This window comes from Arachis hypogaea, chromosome 19, assembly GCF_003086295.3.
Source record: "Arachis hypogaea cultivar Tifrunner chromosome 19, arahy.Tifrunner.gnm2.J5K5, whole genome shotgun sequence".
Lineage (NCBI taxonomy): Eukaryota > Viridiplantae > Streptophyta > Magnoliopsida > Fabales > Fabaceae > Arachis > Arachis hypogaea.
The window spans coordinates 99,175,477-99,191,631 of record NC_092054.1 but is presented as its reverse complement, the minus strand read 5'-3'; the positions used below and the strand labels follow the sequence as shown (position 1 = coordinate 99,191,631).

The following is a 16,155-nucleotide window of genomic DNA, read 5'->3' as shown; positions in this document are numbered from 1 at the left end:
ATTTTTAAAGTCTTATTTTAATTATATAAAATATTTAAAATATTTTTTTGTTTTAATAAATAATAATATATACTATTTTTAAATTTATCTCAAAAATACATGTTAAGAATAACATTGGACACGCTGATACGTAATGGTATTTAGGTGTGTTTAAGTATATTAAAAATAAATTTTTTTTATTTTTTAAGATACAGTTGGACACAACAGACACGGACGATTATCGATGAGTGTCGTGTCTAAAATGTGTCTATATATAGACACGACAACTCAACAAAATATCCATACTTTATAGAAGTATACTCTTATTGCCGGGTTAGCATCTCCATGGCAATAAGTATGTACTTATAACTTATAAGGGACCTGACAATTAAATGAATATTTGTCTAAGAGACAAGAATTATGGGAGATAATATACTTTAAGCATGTGTTAAGCCTTTTATTTTTAGTGTTTGGAGATCAAATCTATGCAAAACATGCGCAAGATTCTATGCAAATATAATTCAAGTTACATTCTTTATGGAACGACAGTCCTAGAAAGGGCATTCTTGAACCGATCATTGTTTTGGACTCAATCTATGAAATAAACCGTAACAATAAAAAAATATGAAAAAAATTACCATTCCAAAAAAAGGGTAGGCAAGTCAATAGGATGGTGAAACTAGTCAAACCAATAAAGAATGAAGGTGGAAAGAAGTGACATCTTTCGCTAACTTAGCTCCTTGCTGATTCTAACATCCACTTTTGCATGTGCATCAAATTCTTTCTGGGAAATTCTCTGGTATGTGGAAAGAAGTGACATCTTTATATGTGCGTGTGCCTGTACAAGTATATATTTACATATTCCGATTCTGAATGTGGTAGAATAATTTTTTTTTCTTTGGGACAGGGTTTCAGTTTTTAGAATAACCCTTGATTTTTTTCCCTCTCAAAGTGCTACAAGGACTTCTAAATTCTTAGCATCAAAAGAAGTTGAAAAGTCTAGTTGTGCATATTGTAGCTGAGCTAAGCCCTGTCAGGTTAATTATTGGATTCAATTATTCCGTTGAAGTTTCAACCACAAGCCAACTATATAAACCATCAAGGGACCAAGTTGACTACAACTTGTTCAAACATCCACCAAATCCAACACATTTTTAATTATTATTTTCCATATATATATACACAAAAAAATAAAAATAAAACAAGTTTAAGTGGCGTATGCTATAGTGAAGAGATGAAGATTCTCTTCGATAGATAGTTAGATATCTATCAAAAAAATGTGATTTTTTAAAATTGATTATATACCCATCTTCATTCTTTTCACACAAAAACTCTCTTGTCATAAAATTGTCCTTGTTAGAATGGACAAAATACAAAGACAATATTAAGTCTTTATTCATTTTTTCACTTTTCTATTTGAGTGAACAAAAAATTAGAAAAAAATTGTCTCTATATCTATCTTATTCTTTACATAAGTTTATATTTCTCGTTATCTGTAGATTTCTTTCTGCAGAACAAAGGCCAAGAATCAGCATTATTATATTGTGCTACAGCTAGTCATAGAAAGTTACCGCGTGTCCTATTACTTAGTTAACAAAGCTCTATATATGTACAAACACCACACAAAATCCACGCAGTAGCTGTGCCTCTTACAGATAAAAATCATCTTATTAGTTCTTTAATGGTGTATTCAGAAAGCAAGGCTAATAGAGAACCAACCAAATCATCAGGGTAAGATGTAAGCTACTACACTATTCTATTCCGTTGTTTTTCAGTACTTTCTCTATGGCATTACGCCAACAACACAACAATAATATATTAAAAATAAAATAAAATCTATGGACCTATTGTATTTCACTAACCTGAGTTTACCTCTGATATTTGAAGTTTGTACTAGGCCATATAGCTAGGACTAGAGATGATGTTTTCCCCATCAAGTGCAATGAAAATGGAAGAAGGAGAAGAGAACAAACTCGAAATCGCCAGGGACCATGACTTGGAGGACCAGCTTCAGCTGCAAGGTGGTGCTGAGTTGCAGCCTCAGAAATGGAGTGATCAGATAACACTGAGAGGGTTGCTTGTGAGCATGATGATTGGAATAATGTACAGCATAATAGTCATGAAGCTCAACCTCACAACTGGCATGGTTCCCAACCTGAATGTCTCTGCTGCACTCCTTGCTTTTGTGTTTGTCCGCAGCTGGACGAAGGTTCTCCAAAAGGCTGGCTTTGTGTCGAAGCCCTTCAGCCGCCAAGAGAACACCATCATACAGACTTGTGCTGTTGCATGCTATAGCATTGCTATTGGAGGTAAGAGCCTACTATTCATTTTGGAATCTATCTATATCCATGTCACAAAGGTTTGACAATTTTCTACGTCAATAGCCTAAAACAACCTTATTCTTTTTCTGGGTTTGGAACCAACTATGCATATAAAAAACTCCTCCATATTATTTAATGAATTTCCTCTGCTTATGTAATTTCTAGTCAAAACTCTACCTATGTTAAACTTTTGTGCAAAGCTTCACATCACAAGATGAAAGAAGAGGCTTGTGTTAGGTTTTTAACCGCCAACTTAAAAAGCTTCATCAAATTTTTATGATTATATAATTTCCTGTCAAATTTTGATCTATGTATGTGTGTATGTTGCAGGAGGATTTGCTTCTTATCTACTGGGATTAAACAGGAAGACTTATGAGTTGTCTGGGGTGGGAACTCCGGGTAACAGTCCAGGTGCCATTAAAGAACCTGGATTTGGTTGGATGACTGGCTTCCTTTTTGTGGTTTGCTTTGTTGGCCTTTTTGTCTTGATCCCACTCAGAAAGGTATGAGTGAGTTACGCAATACCATATTTTATATAATATTGCATCCTTTCAACATTCGAATTCTCCTTATCTTATATATTTAGTTCTATACTTCATTTTGGATTACTTGCACATCATTCAAATTTCAAGACTACTTAACGGCATGGTTGAGTATTTTGAATTATGAATTTAATACATTTTATGGTTTATATCCTGCCCCTCTCTATTCATATATATGCCTAACTGGTCTAGTATGCCGAAGTTTAGTTATATTTAAAACTCATCCCAGTCATCAAGAGACAGATGAAAAATTACTCAGGGGCTTACTGCAATTTTTCCCCTTTGATGCAGATCATGATAGTTGATCTTCAATTAACATATCCAAGTGGGTTAGCAACAGCTGTTCTAATCAATGGTTTTCATACCCAGGGTGACAAAATGGCCAAGTATGGAACACATATCTGGAATTTAGTGTTACTTCTAATAATAACTGATGGAATGAGAAAATTAGTACATCAAAATCTGTGATAAATCTAGACATAATTTGTATCCAGATACATTAATTTCTGGGTGTACTAATTTTCTCACTTTTTCAGTTATTAATAAACAGAGAGTAATAAATTTTGAACAAATCTAGGGCAATGATTTGATTCTTATTGTAACATTGCAGGAAGCAAGTGAGGGGGTTCATGAAATATTTTTCCATCAGTTTCTTATGGGGTTTATTTAAGTGGTTCTTCTCAGGGATAAAAGACTGTGGATTTGAACAGTTCCCTACCTTTGGATTGCAAGCGTGGAAGCAAACGTAGGATTTGTCATCAAACATGTACCAATTTCTTTGGAAAGAAACATTCCACTTCCACTCAAGATGTTACTAATCTTATCGTTTTGACTTTGCAGATTCTACTTTGATTTCAGCATGACTTATGTGGGAGCAGGAATGATTTGTTCTCACCTCGTCAATGTGTCTTTGCTCCTTGGAGCTGTGCTCTCATATGGGGTCATGTACCCTTTAGTTGGTAAGCTTAAAGGACAATGGTACCCTGATAATCTAGAAGAAACCAACATGAAGGGCTTATATGGCTATAAGGTTTTTCTGTCAATTGCTCTAATCCTGGGTGATGGCATATACAACTTCACCAAGATTTTAGTTGCCACAGTTAATGGCATAATTGACAAGATGAAGCACTATAACGATCGGAACCAAAAGAACGGTAAGTGTCAAACTAATCCGTTTACACCTATATGCTTGCCCTCCTCTTTTTCCTCATATAACATCTAAAGACTAAGATATGATATCTAATGTTGAGGTCTTTTTCTCACTGCAGCAGTAGCAGCTGAGCAGCAAGGGTATCCAAATGGAAACATTAAACAGACTGAGTTGTTCCTCAAGGAGAACATTCCCATGTGGATTGGAATAGTTGGATACCTTGTTTTCACAGTCATTTCGACAATTTTGATCCCGCTTATGTTTCCCCAGCTCAAATGGTACTTTGTCGTGGTTGCTTACATTTTCGCTCCAGCTCTTGCCTTCTGTAATGCTTTTGGAGCTGGTCTCACAGACATAAACATGGCGTATAACTATGGCAAAGTTGCACTCTTTATGATGGCAGCTTTGAGCGGGAAAGAAAATGGTGTTGTGGCGGGACTGGTGGGTTGTGGTGTGATTAAATCAGTGGTTTCAGTTTCTTGCATTCTGATGCAAGATTTCAAAACTGCTCATTACACCTTAACCTCTCCCAGAGCAATGTTCATGTGCCAAGTAATTGGCATTGCAATGGGATGTGTAACAGCTCCTCTGAGCTTCTTCTTGTACTACAAGGCATTCAATGTGGGAGACCCTAATGGAGAATTCAAGGCTCCTTATGCACTGATATACCGAAACATGGCAGTTATAGGTGTTGAAGGCTTCTCAGCATTGCCTCATCATTGCTTGCAGCTTTGCTATGCATTCTTTGCTTTTGCTGTGGCAGTAAACGTAGTGAGGGATCACTCGCCTAAAAAGATAGCAAAATGGATGCCATTACCAATGGTAATGGCAGTGCCATTCCTAGTTGGGGCATACTTTGCAATTGACATGTTCATGGGAACTGTGATTGTGTTCTTGTGGCACAAGATTAACGACAAGAAGGCAAAGTTGATGGTTCCGGCAGCTGCTTCTGGACTAATTTGTGGGGAGGGACTTTGGACTCTTCCTGCAGCCATTCTTGCTCTTGCAAGGATCAATCCTCCAATTTGCATGAAATTTGTCCCTTCCTAGAACTCAATCAGTATCAAGCAATGAATACATATATCACTCAGGCTTTCTAGTGCCATAGGAATTAGATAGCAGTTTCCGATGCTCACACCAAACATGGGATGCAACACATTTGGGTCAGCTATTACGGTTGGCACCAGAAAACTGTGTAATACACAATTCTGTGAATTCAATGACAAAAATAAGGCCTGTATCTTGCACCCATCTCTTGCAAGTGCATCCCAACACCCCAACCAAAAATGTAAACAAGTATCAGCGAGCAAATATTGAAATAATGAGAGATACTTAGATCAAAACAAAACTCTCGTCCACGAGGCACACATACATCTTGACAATTTAACTAATCTAAAAATGAGATGTTCCTTGCTTGCCCCACAATAAATTTTCTTACCCTAAAAATAAAGAAAACAAGGGCTATGTATCTATGTATGTATGATGTATCTATATTTTGGAAAGCAAGAGAGCGAGCTCCTCATCGGAGACATTCAATTCGACATAAGCTCCCAATGACGCAGCAAGTCTTGCAGCTATTTGATGCTTACACTGAGGACAAATACATTGAAACATATACTCTATTAGAGAATATTAGAATATTAGAATTAGAAGCTTATAAGTATTTATTCTTTGTGGTTGGTTGTTAGTAGATAGTAGATAGTAGCTTAAGTATTGATGATGTTGGTTGTTAGTAGCTTAGCATTTATAATAGTAGTCAATAATCACATCTATAAATACTTTGAATCTTGTATCCTACACAATTCCAAAACACAATTCTAATACACAAACCTCTTCTCTACTGCTCTTTCTTACCTATCCTAACATACTCCAAGAAGAAGCAATGGAATTAAAAAGAAGCGGGAAATGAAAATGCTTACAGAGAGTTGTTGGCGTCTGTTGAGAACATCGTAGAAGAAAGAATAGCAGGCGCAGAAGTGATGAGGAAAACAGAGATAGTGATCTTTCTTCCTTGGGGATTCCCCTGTAACCTGAAAGACGAACCTCCCACTTGGATTCCCAGATATCCTGCTAACGCCTCTTTGATCCACGATTCTTGCGGCTCCCTCCATGTTCTTCCCAAATATAAAATGCAATCTGTGAGCATGAGGGTTTCGCAATCTTTTCAAACACAACACTTAATTGACAAGAGAAATTGAATGAATTCAATTACTTACGTCCAAAGTTGGTCATCGCTCACTGTTTTTCAAAGTTCAACTTCCAACCATTAATCAAACGAACGCAAGGTCAATTCATGAGAGAGAGAGAGAGAGAGAGAGAGAGAGAGAGAGAGAAGGAAGCGGTTAACCTGTGCGTGTAGATTCGATTTCCTTCCACACAGTCTCTGCTACCAAACTACTTGCACTCCCACTCTCACTCATTCCAACTTCCAACTCCAACCAAAGAACACCAAATGAAACAGCAAAAAGTTGGTCCAATGTTAACGTTGAGTTACTAATATAAGTATGGTCCTCTTAAATTTGTTGGTCTAAAATCTCAATTTAACTCTTAAATTTTTTGATATTATAATTTTAGATGAATTAATCTATTTTACTAAATTTCTATCTAGATTTGAGAATTTTACAATTTAAATTTTGTTATGATTTTATATTTTATAAACTTAATTTATTTGTCCGATTTCACAAAAAAAAATTTACGGAAAGAGTCCAAACGAACATTAACCTCCATTAAAAAATGTTATAAAAATGGGTTAATTTGATCGTGACGGAGAAACTCTTTGCGTTAATGTCAGGGATTTTTATGAGTTAATTTTAGTAGTTTCTTCGAATTTATTGTTGACTGATACCCGAGCACCTGCGGTTGTTGATTGTGGTTTGCGATTTTGAGTGTCTTTCAGGTTTGATGAGGCAAGGTAGCCTGAGTTGGAAAATACTCGATAAGAAACCCCATTAAGGAATTGATATCATAAGTTCTAATCCTTGTAGAATATTTATTGCCAAAAACTAGAATGTTGAGTGATCCGGCTAATCAGTTAACTCAGATTTCTCAGTTGTACAAAAAAACGTTCATACATTGTTGTTGTTATACACAAGTTTGCAGAGAAAAGTACCCAAAAAAAAATGGCTATCAAATCTGAGAGTTTAACAAATCAAATTTCACATTTATCCCGCTATAATTCCAGCCAGCACATCACTTTTGCCCCGTACATAAATTGTGTATACTAAACGAACTGCGTCGAGCCATCCATCTAACGATTCCCACGAGTCAGCAACCTTGGTAATCCAAGAATTGAGAACAAAAATTAGAGCTGCATTTTTCTTAGCTAAAGGGATTCTGATGCAGGCTTCAGATTAAGCACATTTCAAAGATTTCACCAAGCCTTGAGAAATTTATCAAAATTTGGATTTGGCAAAAACAATAACAATGCTAAAATTATGTTAATGACTTCATGGTGAGAGAGGGGATAGAAATAAGCTGACAAGTGTATAGAAAGATGCGGCAAAAACTGTGTGACAAGGCAGAATCAGGTCGGCTGAATGTTGCTTACCAGGTAAACAGGTTCGTGAATTGTATCGATGCAGAGGCCTGCACCAGGTGGTAAGGTTAGGTCAGCACAAGCTGATACTGAAACAATATCTGCTATATCTACTTTGATTGTCTTTTTATCTCCATTTGCTGCATCTGTGGATCTGCCTGCGAGAGTTTGAGGCACTTGTCTCTGTTCGCCTTTGGGCACCTGAATAAATGGTAGTGGGTAAGTTATTTGATTGCAAATTTGTGTCTGAGACACTAGAGCCTAGAAGTTTGCCAATGATTTTGAAAAAATTTGATATTAGCCTCTGAAAAGCTTTCACTTGATTAGCCAGACTTCTTACCTGTTGAAGCCTTTCGTGATCCAAAATAAATTCTGATCGTTTCCAGTCATTATGAGGTGCAAGTGATCTCCCCGCGGGAGGTGCCGTTAAATATCCAATTTTAAGATGTGGTAGCGGTAGCTGTGGAAAATTGAATTCCATCAAGGTTAGTATAAAAATGTTCCCGTCATCTAATGCTCACATTTACATAGTAGTAATGACTACAATAGCTACAGGATAATGCATACTGCATGTTGATTTAGATGGCAGATAAGCTAGGTTCTAACTGGAAGAGGATGACCTACTTTAAATACCGGTGAAGGGAATGTGATATAATACAGTAGAGTGTTTTACTTAACTGAACATAATTCAGAAAGATCAAAGGGGTATATTACTCACCATAGATCGCACCAACCGCAAGGCACTGCTATAAACCTGTCAGATCCCAAAAATACAAAAATAGGCTGATTGTATGACGAAAAAGTGGGAGGATATTAAGTAAAGGAAGCAACAATAGAAGGATGGATTAAAAAGGCAATGTTAAGTAGAAGAAAGAGCAAGTCTATTCCGAGAAATTGATGCAACCAATAGGAATTTTAAATGAAGGTGATAGGGCATCTTACTGAATAATTTGGTTTCAATGCATGAGCAGCTGCAATATATATTGCAGATTGGCTGTACAATTCATTAGGTGAAACTTCTTGAGCATTCGCGGATCCCCCAGTTCTTAAGGTGTCCTCGGCTAAACCATACTGCAAAGATAGAAAAAAAGGAAAGTGAATTCTATACTCATAATACTGTTACATGCACACAAAGTAAAACAAAGCACAATTGCACGATATATAAGTAAAATGGAGAAGCATTATGACCAGAACAGTTCCGAGATTGTAAATTGCCCGATGGAAATCAAATTGTAATTGAATAGCTGCACGGAACTGCATTGAAGAATATTGGAAAGTTAAAAAGTGGAAGAGAGAATAAGTTATATGCTAAAGGACATAGTAAATGTAAAGCACTGGTTTGCAAATTCTATCTGGTATGCTCCTACAACTTTTGTACCTTGCTGATAGCAGTTCTTACAATCTTTTGCTTTTCTCGAACTGGAACAATGGCACTAAGTTCCTATATTGGGGAAAAAAAAAATCCAAAGCACAAAGAAAATAAGTTAGAACTCCAATACAGAAAAAATATAATTCATATATCAAGATTGATAGCAATGTCTTGTTTTATTTAATTAAGTTCATTTTATCAAAGAAATAAAATGAGGAAAGCCTGGGTGGTTATTTACTATAGAATAATAAATTTTAGTGACATAGTTACACAATCAGTGATATAATGTAATGACTATTACTTAACAAAATAAAGAAACAGTAGAATAAGCTAATTATGAAATAAGACTCTGGTTTAATATATCTGGAGTGTGCTACGTGTATGTACGGATAACCTTCTTAGCTAAGGATTAATAAAAGATGTGACTCCCCTAAATTTACTTAAATTGATAACTAGCAGCACTTGAAGATGAGATTTGTTTACGAGTCAAGAAGTGCTTTTGGCATAAACAAGGCCTTTCAGGAGAAATTCAAGTGTTCGGCTCCCAGGAAGGTGAAAACAGTTTCTTTAATATCTTTTCCAAGAAGCTCAAGTTTTTTGCTTCAACAAAAGTTCTACTATAAATCATTGCCCCAGAAGCACTACCCAAAAATGCAGTAAGAAGCATGCAATCTTAATACAGACTCATTGCTTTCTTATGCCTTTTGTATGAAATAAAAAAGTTTGCATACAAGTAAATCAAATATACCTGAAGGGCAAGTCCCCAGTTGTTAAGTGCCTGAAATAGATTTCAAGAGAGTCAATAACAACTAGTAGGATGTCAGTATGCAAATGAGAATTCTTGAAAAGAAATTTAGAAGTTGCAGGAATCAAACAAATACAGGATAAGGAAAGGAAACCTTTTTTATATAAAATACAATTAAAAATAAATATTTGTTTAAGGAAGCATGTAAAAAATAACTTTTTTGAAATGGTTTAACTCAACGAGAAATCACAGTACAAAGGGACAAAGTTTTAGAAATAATGAAATGAACCTGAGGGCTGTTCCAGTTGAGCTGGACTGCTTTTTCGTAGTTCCGTGTTGCCTGGGAAATGCAAATTTCAATTTTACAATAATCATGATGTGTGATGCTAAGCCTCTATATCAACTAACAGTTAACAAGACAACTATAAATTCAAATGTGAAAAATTAGTCCATTTATTTTCACTATGAATTCTGAATCCAGCATTATGCAGTATCCATCAACAAATTTACAATCTACAAGAGCAAGAGCTGCCAAGAACCATATTTTTGCTGACCTGTTTCCATAGTTCTTCAGCTTCCTTTGTGCGACCACGCATTTTTGCCCGATCAGAGATTGCTATAGCCCAATTGTAGAAAGCCTAAAGTTTGATAGAGGGAAAAAATTGTAAATTATAGACACTCATTTTGTTCACAGTATTATAATTACAGTATCCAATTACAAGCATACTTATTTGCAAAGAGGCACATATTTGGGTTTTCCTATCACATCAATAGACACATGACGAGGACAACTCGAGCATCACTACATTTAAGTCAGCATTCATCGTGCAAATGGATTAGCTACATGGCTACTGCCTCCAACATAGGGATAATGCTAGTTGTGAAAGCATGCCTAGTAACGCAATGTACATAGGGAATTGTGGACTGATAGAACCCAGAAAAAGGAATGCAATGGAAAAAAGAAATGGTAATGTACCAACAGTGCAATGCATTTTACTTTTCTTTTAACAAGGGTCACGGCTCAGAGGATGATAGTAAACACAGATCCAGCGGTCTAGCAAGACATGTTTTTATTGAGATGCAAAGTCTTCACTCACTACAGGCCGACTAGTTCATCCCACATAATTAACTAACCTAATAGGACAGAAGCTTATTTAATAAATGAGCCGAGCTTGAGAATTCTACTGTTAGGCCAAGTTGTTAATAGGCAATATCTGAATAAAATATTCGAAGTAAATTTAATTATATAAGCATGATATTTTGTAACCTTCACATATATGTCGTGTGTGTTATTTGAATATTATCGTGGCCAGACTAATTTATGTACAAAGTATCATCTATGGGTCAGGCTCATTAGGTTCAACTACTCCAGTTCAGATCTACCATCTATTAATCTCACTTACACCCTTACCCAGATCCTAGGTAAAAATTGACACAAATTCACAAAATATTCAATAGAATAACAGGCATTCAATTATGGCATGTTATTTAGAATGGAAATTGAAAGGGAGCCTTGGAATAACAGGACAATAGTCGTGTGACCTCAAGATAACATGTCCAAGCAGTGGAATCAGCCAAAATGCTATATAGTGAAAGTTATTGAGTACCAAGCCTATGTTATTAATATTAGCTTCCCCCCCCCCCCCCCCCCCCAAAAAAAAAAAGTTATTTTTCTCTTCCTGGGCACCACCCAAATAAAAAGTCATTTCATAGGATAAGGATACCCTTACATACATCATGTAGTGTGGGGCAAAGGCGAGTGGCCTCATCATACTTTTTACAAGCTTCCTCAAGTAAAGCATCTTTGGAAGGTGAAGTGGAATCTGGACTAACATTATCTGCACTTTCCTGCATGACAACGTAACAAAGATTGAGAGGACAGTTTAGGAAATAAAGCTCACATCTGCTGGCACTTGGAAAAATGGTAATCGATATCCATTTATTTCTAACATACAACACATATGAAGCTGCAATTGCAATCCCATTTCATGAGGATATGCAAAATGCATATTTCAATCAGATTAAAGCATGGAATGTCAATGCACACTTATATACCATTGTAATGTGATAGAATAATTTGTACTGAATACTTCAATCACATTGAAAGCATATAATCTAACCTAAAATGAAGAGTAAAATTAAAATCAAGCCAAGAACAAAACAGAAATTCAATAAGTGATTCAAAAAACAGCTGACTTTGATTTTACAACAACAATAAATCAAGACAGCTGTTCAGACCTGAAGCACCAATGCCCAATTGTATAGTGCATCATAATCATCTGGATTCCTCTCAATTGCAGTAGCATACCTACAAAGTTCATGTAAGAAATTACAAGCTCATAAAGGTTTCCACAAGAAACATATAAAAATTGCACCCTATGGCCATGGAGCTCCAAAAATTCTCAAAAAACGACAATGCAGGGTCCAAGTTTTGATAGAATTTCCCAATGTGACATTTTTTCATTGTATAGACGGGCAAGGTGACAATACCTCCTGGCAGCAAATGTGAGAATCCGTTGCCGCGATCGGCCCTCCTCGTCAGCACCTACAACACTGTTTATCAACTCCATTGCAGCGTTGTTCTGCTGTGTTTGCTGCTGCTGCTGCTGTTGACTCTGATGACTGCAAAATTCCCAAATCATGCATTACAGATCACATTACATGTTGCGCAAGGTGAAACCACTCCCAAATTCAAACCCATTTCTATCATTCAGATTTACCACAACAATATATGAATAATAATTCAAATAACTACAAGCAGTTAGTGTAGGAGCTAAATATGAGTAAATGCTCAAAAACTTCTCCTTCACGTATTTTCTATTTTGAACATCATATGTAGTTCTTCAACGTTGAAAATGTACGTATTTTCAAGTACTAATTCACGGTCGACAATTTTCAATCAAACATTCATCACTGCGAAATCGCTAAACAAATCGTAATTTACTCCATTTTCTCGATTTCTAATGTTCAGCGAGAGAGAGAGAGAGAGAGAGAGAGAGAACTAACGTGCGGGGAGAATTGGAATCTTCTTTGTCAGGTTCGGACTCGTTCTTCAATCCGTTAAGCAATTCCCTCATGGTGAAGGTTCGGTTCCCTTCGTCTTTCCGAAGCTGAGGTTGCGCCGGAGGGTTGGCATCCACCGTGTGGTTGGAACGGATCGCGGTTTCACTGAGATCTGCATCATTGTTAACAGCTGGATCAGCTTCGGATCTAGGTTCCGGCTCTGATCGCGCCTGTGCTGCAGGTACAGGAACAGGCTCAGGATTCGATTGTGGCTCTGGCTGAGGGTTGGGATTTTGGTCCGTTAGTGATTGGGGATTAGGCTCGGGTTGGACTCCGTTGTGGGATTCTTCTGGTTCGGGCATTTTGGGGTTTAAGCGAAGAGCTTTTCCGTGTGATCGCAGTCACAGGCACAGTTGAAGAACAGAGAGGGAAAGAGATAGGGGATTGGTGTGGTCAGAAGCAGAGGTTAGTGACAATGGAGAACGAATAAACACAAGACTGAGGAGGACGACAATATTTTAACTTTTATCTAATCTATGTTATTTTCCCTCGAAGTTAGATGAGGTGTATGGTAAAATTAGCTATTATATTTTACGTTATACAGACATAATTTTAAAAATTGAAAAATTAATTCCTTTTTACTCTCGTACATGTACTAAAAGTTTACATGCACCAAAACCACCGTCTCCTCCACTCTTAATTATGAATTTATGATTTGTTTACTCACATTTGCTATCTCTTTGTTATCTGTCTTTTCTACTTTTATATTTCGACCACATTATCTTTTGTATTTTGGTGAGTTTTTCTCTTTTTTCTTGCTTGATGTCCACTTTTTTTTTTTTTTTCTAATTCTTGATTTCAACTCTGATTTAGAGATTTTGGAGTTTAATTCTTCTCTGCTTTCCCTACTTTTACCTTTCGGTGACATTAACTTTTGCTTTTTGGTGAATTTCTTCTCCTTCTTCTTGCTTAATTTTGCTGCTTTTTTTCTCTCAAATTCTCGATTTCATATATGAGTTAGGAATTTTGGAATTTGATTATCGTTATGAGCCTGTTTGATTATAGCATAGGTTTCAGATTTGATTCAAATTTATGTTTGATTGTAGTTGGGTACAGACTCTAATTCTTTGAAAATATTTGGACCAAACTAACTATGAGTTTTCCCTGTTCAACATTGGGTAATAGAGTAACTTCACAGCAGACAATTACTGAAGAATGGGGTCCATATTAGAAAAGAGATCTTCTACTGTAAGGACTACTTCTAATTGGATTTATCGCTAATAAAAATGTTTACAATAACCGTAATTGCATTAGGTAAAATATATTGGACCTGGGCCCAAAGTTAGATTCACAGTTGGACCTGTTTCTGTAGTAGCCGTTGTTGGAACTCTTTGGACAAAAACTGAAAACCCTAGCCTAACCTCAATGTTTTTGTTTATTTTATATTTTTTAAGAAAATAAATAAAAAATTCAAAAAATATATTTTGAAAGGTTAAAAAATTAAAAAATCAACATTTTCATGTGTTATATATAATATTTTAAAGTATATGTCAAAGGATAATTTTGTGAACATATAATATTTTGAATAAGATGCACGTTTACAAATATTTGCATAAAAATTATATTATATAATAATATATTTTTAACAAAATTAACTATTAGATTGTTTTTTATTTTTTAACTAATAATTTAATTATTTTCAAATAATATACTATTACATTTTGTAATTACAAATAATACTGCATGATAATTAATTTTAATAAATAAAAATATTTTTATATGTATTTATATACTTTATATTTATTTATTTTTAAAAAAGATTGCACTTGCTATTTTAAAATAATATATATTAAAAAATATTTATATATTTATACATTAATATATTCTATATTTATAAAATCTATCAATACTCTCTTTTTATAATATTTTTTTATTTTTATTTAATAAAGTCTAATTATTCACAAAAAGTAACGCATCCAATATGCATAAAATTACTGAGCTCGTTTTACTTCTCATATTCAAAGACATTTGACGTCTCTTAACAACAATAAATACTCTCATTTAACTTGTTAAATTTTAAATATATCTTTTAGTCTCTATATTTATTTTAAACCAAACATAATATCAAGACATCTACTCAGTTTAACATATTTTACACCAAACACAATATATAAACTTAATCTAGTCTTTACTTTCAATCTTTATTATTAACAATTATTAATATAAACTTAGATTTAATAATTTTAATATATTATTATAATAAAAAATCACATTTTTAAACATTATATGTATTGATAAATAATTTAAATCAAATATATAAAATTTTAATACTTATAATATTTATAAAATGCAATACAAAATAAAATAATGCACACTTTAAGATTAAATATACGCCCCACAACAAAATCTGGACCCGCCCGTCTTAGCCAAGAAAATATTTATAAAATAAAATAAAATTCTACTCATTAAAACCCTTCAAATTAACACTAAGTGCAAAGAGTCTAATATTTTCTATAATCTACTGTGTGCAGCAGGTCTACATCAGAGAATCACTCTACTCAGTCTCGATCAGACACGCTGAGAAGTCGACATGTGTACATCTTACATCTACACATGTAGAAGAATTTGATTTCTACAGTGTAGTATTTTTCTTACTTGAAGTATTTCTTAACTGCACTACATATTGGTCCAACTCTTCTCATGATTTAGTAATTTTTTTATATAGGTTAAAAGAATTTGGTTATTGTAACAGACTAGCTTACAAGAAAATTATAATTACTTAATTTTTTGATATGAATTAGGAGTTAAAGAATTTCTTGTCGATATCTTTTTTCATTTTCTCACAAGTCTTTCCTTTTTCATTTTTTTTTTCTGTTTCAGCCAATTTTATTATGAATTTGTATGTTAATATCCACTGTTGAATCTAGTATAAAGCTACCAACAAGCTGAGTATGAACATTCTTTGCCTTGTGAATTTGAATGTTGACCATGTTTTAATTGGAGTTTGATTATTATCTCTTTCGCATAAGTACTATATGAATGTTGTTTTGTTTAAATTTTTTGTTATAATATGTGTATTGGATGCCTCTGGTATGGGTTGTGAGAAGGATTGGGGACTTGTGGGTCGAGGTGGTTGTCGGATTGTCTGACTGGAGCAATGGGGGTGGTACCTGCAAAGACACTGCAACGTTTAAGTCAGAATGGATCTAAGCGGTATAAAGTGTATAGAACGAATGACGTACCTGAAGAGGCGTGGGGCGCCCCTTTATATAGGTGATGGTGATTATCTTATCTTATCTTATTTGACTAAGATAAGAGAGGTATTTGAATTCGAATGTTGGTTGGAGATTATAAGAGGCCGATTTGGGCCTTCTAGAAGGACGAAGTGGGCCGAATCCGGATAGCCGAGTTCGGGGGCCGCACTAGGCATGGGATCCAGAGGTTGGGTCCGTAACAGTTGCCCTCGTAGCGGGAGAGCGAGTAAGGTCGGTCTTCATCGCTGAAGGACATG

The 16,155-nt window shown here is 35.1% G+C and overlaps 3 protein-coding genes across 10 annotated transcripts; 1 reads left to right on the top strand and 2 right to left on the bottom strand.

Annotated features, from left to right (window-relative positions):
• The first annotated feature begins 835 nt into the window (after positions 1-835).
• On the top strand, positions 836-5,340 carry LOC112777645 (metal-nicotianamine transporter YSL1). 8 transcript variants are annotated; one of them, XM_025822024.3, is made up of 7 exons: positions 836-1,717; positions 1,867-2,288; positions 2,631-2,803; positions 3,134-3,228; positions 3,453-3,587; positions 3,683-3,996; positions 4,111-5,340. In XM_025822024.3, exons 2-7 carry the CDS (start codon positions 1,898-1,900, stop codon positions 5,040-5,042), a joined length of 2,040 nt encoding a protein of 679 aa, XP_025677809.1. In that variant the 5' UTR covers positions 836-1,717; positions 1,867-1,897; the 3' UTR covers positions 5,043-5,340. The 8 variants fall into 8 exon arrangements, with proteins under 8 accessions (XP_025677809.1, XP_072083901.1, XP_025677810.1 ...); XM_072227800.1 differs by having other exon boundaries at positions 855-1,710; positions 4,114-5,340; XM_025822025.3 differs by having other exon boundaries at positions 855-1,710.
• Positions 5,306-6,464, bottom strand: LOC112777647 (uncharacterized). Its single transcript, XM_025822031.3, has 4 exons — positions 6,340-6,464; positions 6,209-6,230; positions 5,912-6,128; positions 5,306-5,582 (listed from the first exon to the last, which is right to left on the bottom strand). The coding sequence occupies exons 1-4, from the start codon at positions 6,410-6,412 to the stop codon at positions 5,481-5,483; spliced, it is 414 nt and encodes a 137-aa protein (XP_025677816.1). The 5' UTR covers positions 6,413-6,464; the 3' UTR covers positions 5,306-5,480.
• Positions 6,465-6,948: 484 nt separating this feature from the next.
• On the bottom strand, positions 6,949-13,381 carry LOC112777646 (protein HLB1). The gene is made up of 14 exons (XM_025822030.3): positions 12,648-13,381; positions 12,132-12,263; positions 11,880-11,949; positions 11,376-11,489; positions 10,196-10,279; positions 9,931-9,981; positions 9,645-9,674; positions 8,906-8,968; positions 8,716-8,781; positions 8,470-8,598; positions 8,246-8,281; positions 7,868-7,987; positions 7,540-7,728; positions 6,949-7,264 (listed from the first exon to the last, which is right to left on the bottom strand). Exons 1-14 carry the CDS (start codon positions 13,004-13,006, stop codon positions 7,154-7,156), a joined length of 1,554 nt encoding a protein of 517 aa, XP_025677815.1. The 5' UTR covers positions 13,007-13,381; the 3' UTR covers positions 6,949-7,153.
• Positions 13,382-16,155: the final 2,774 nt, after the last annotated feature.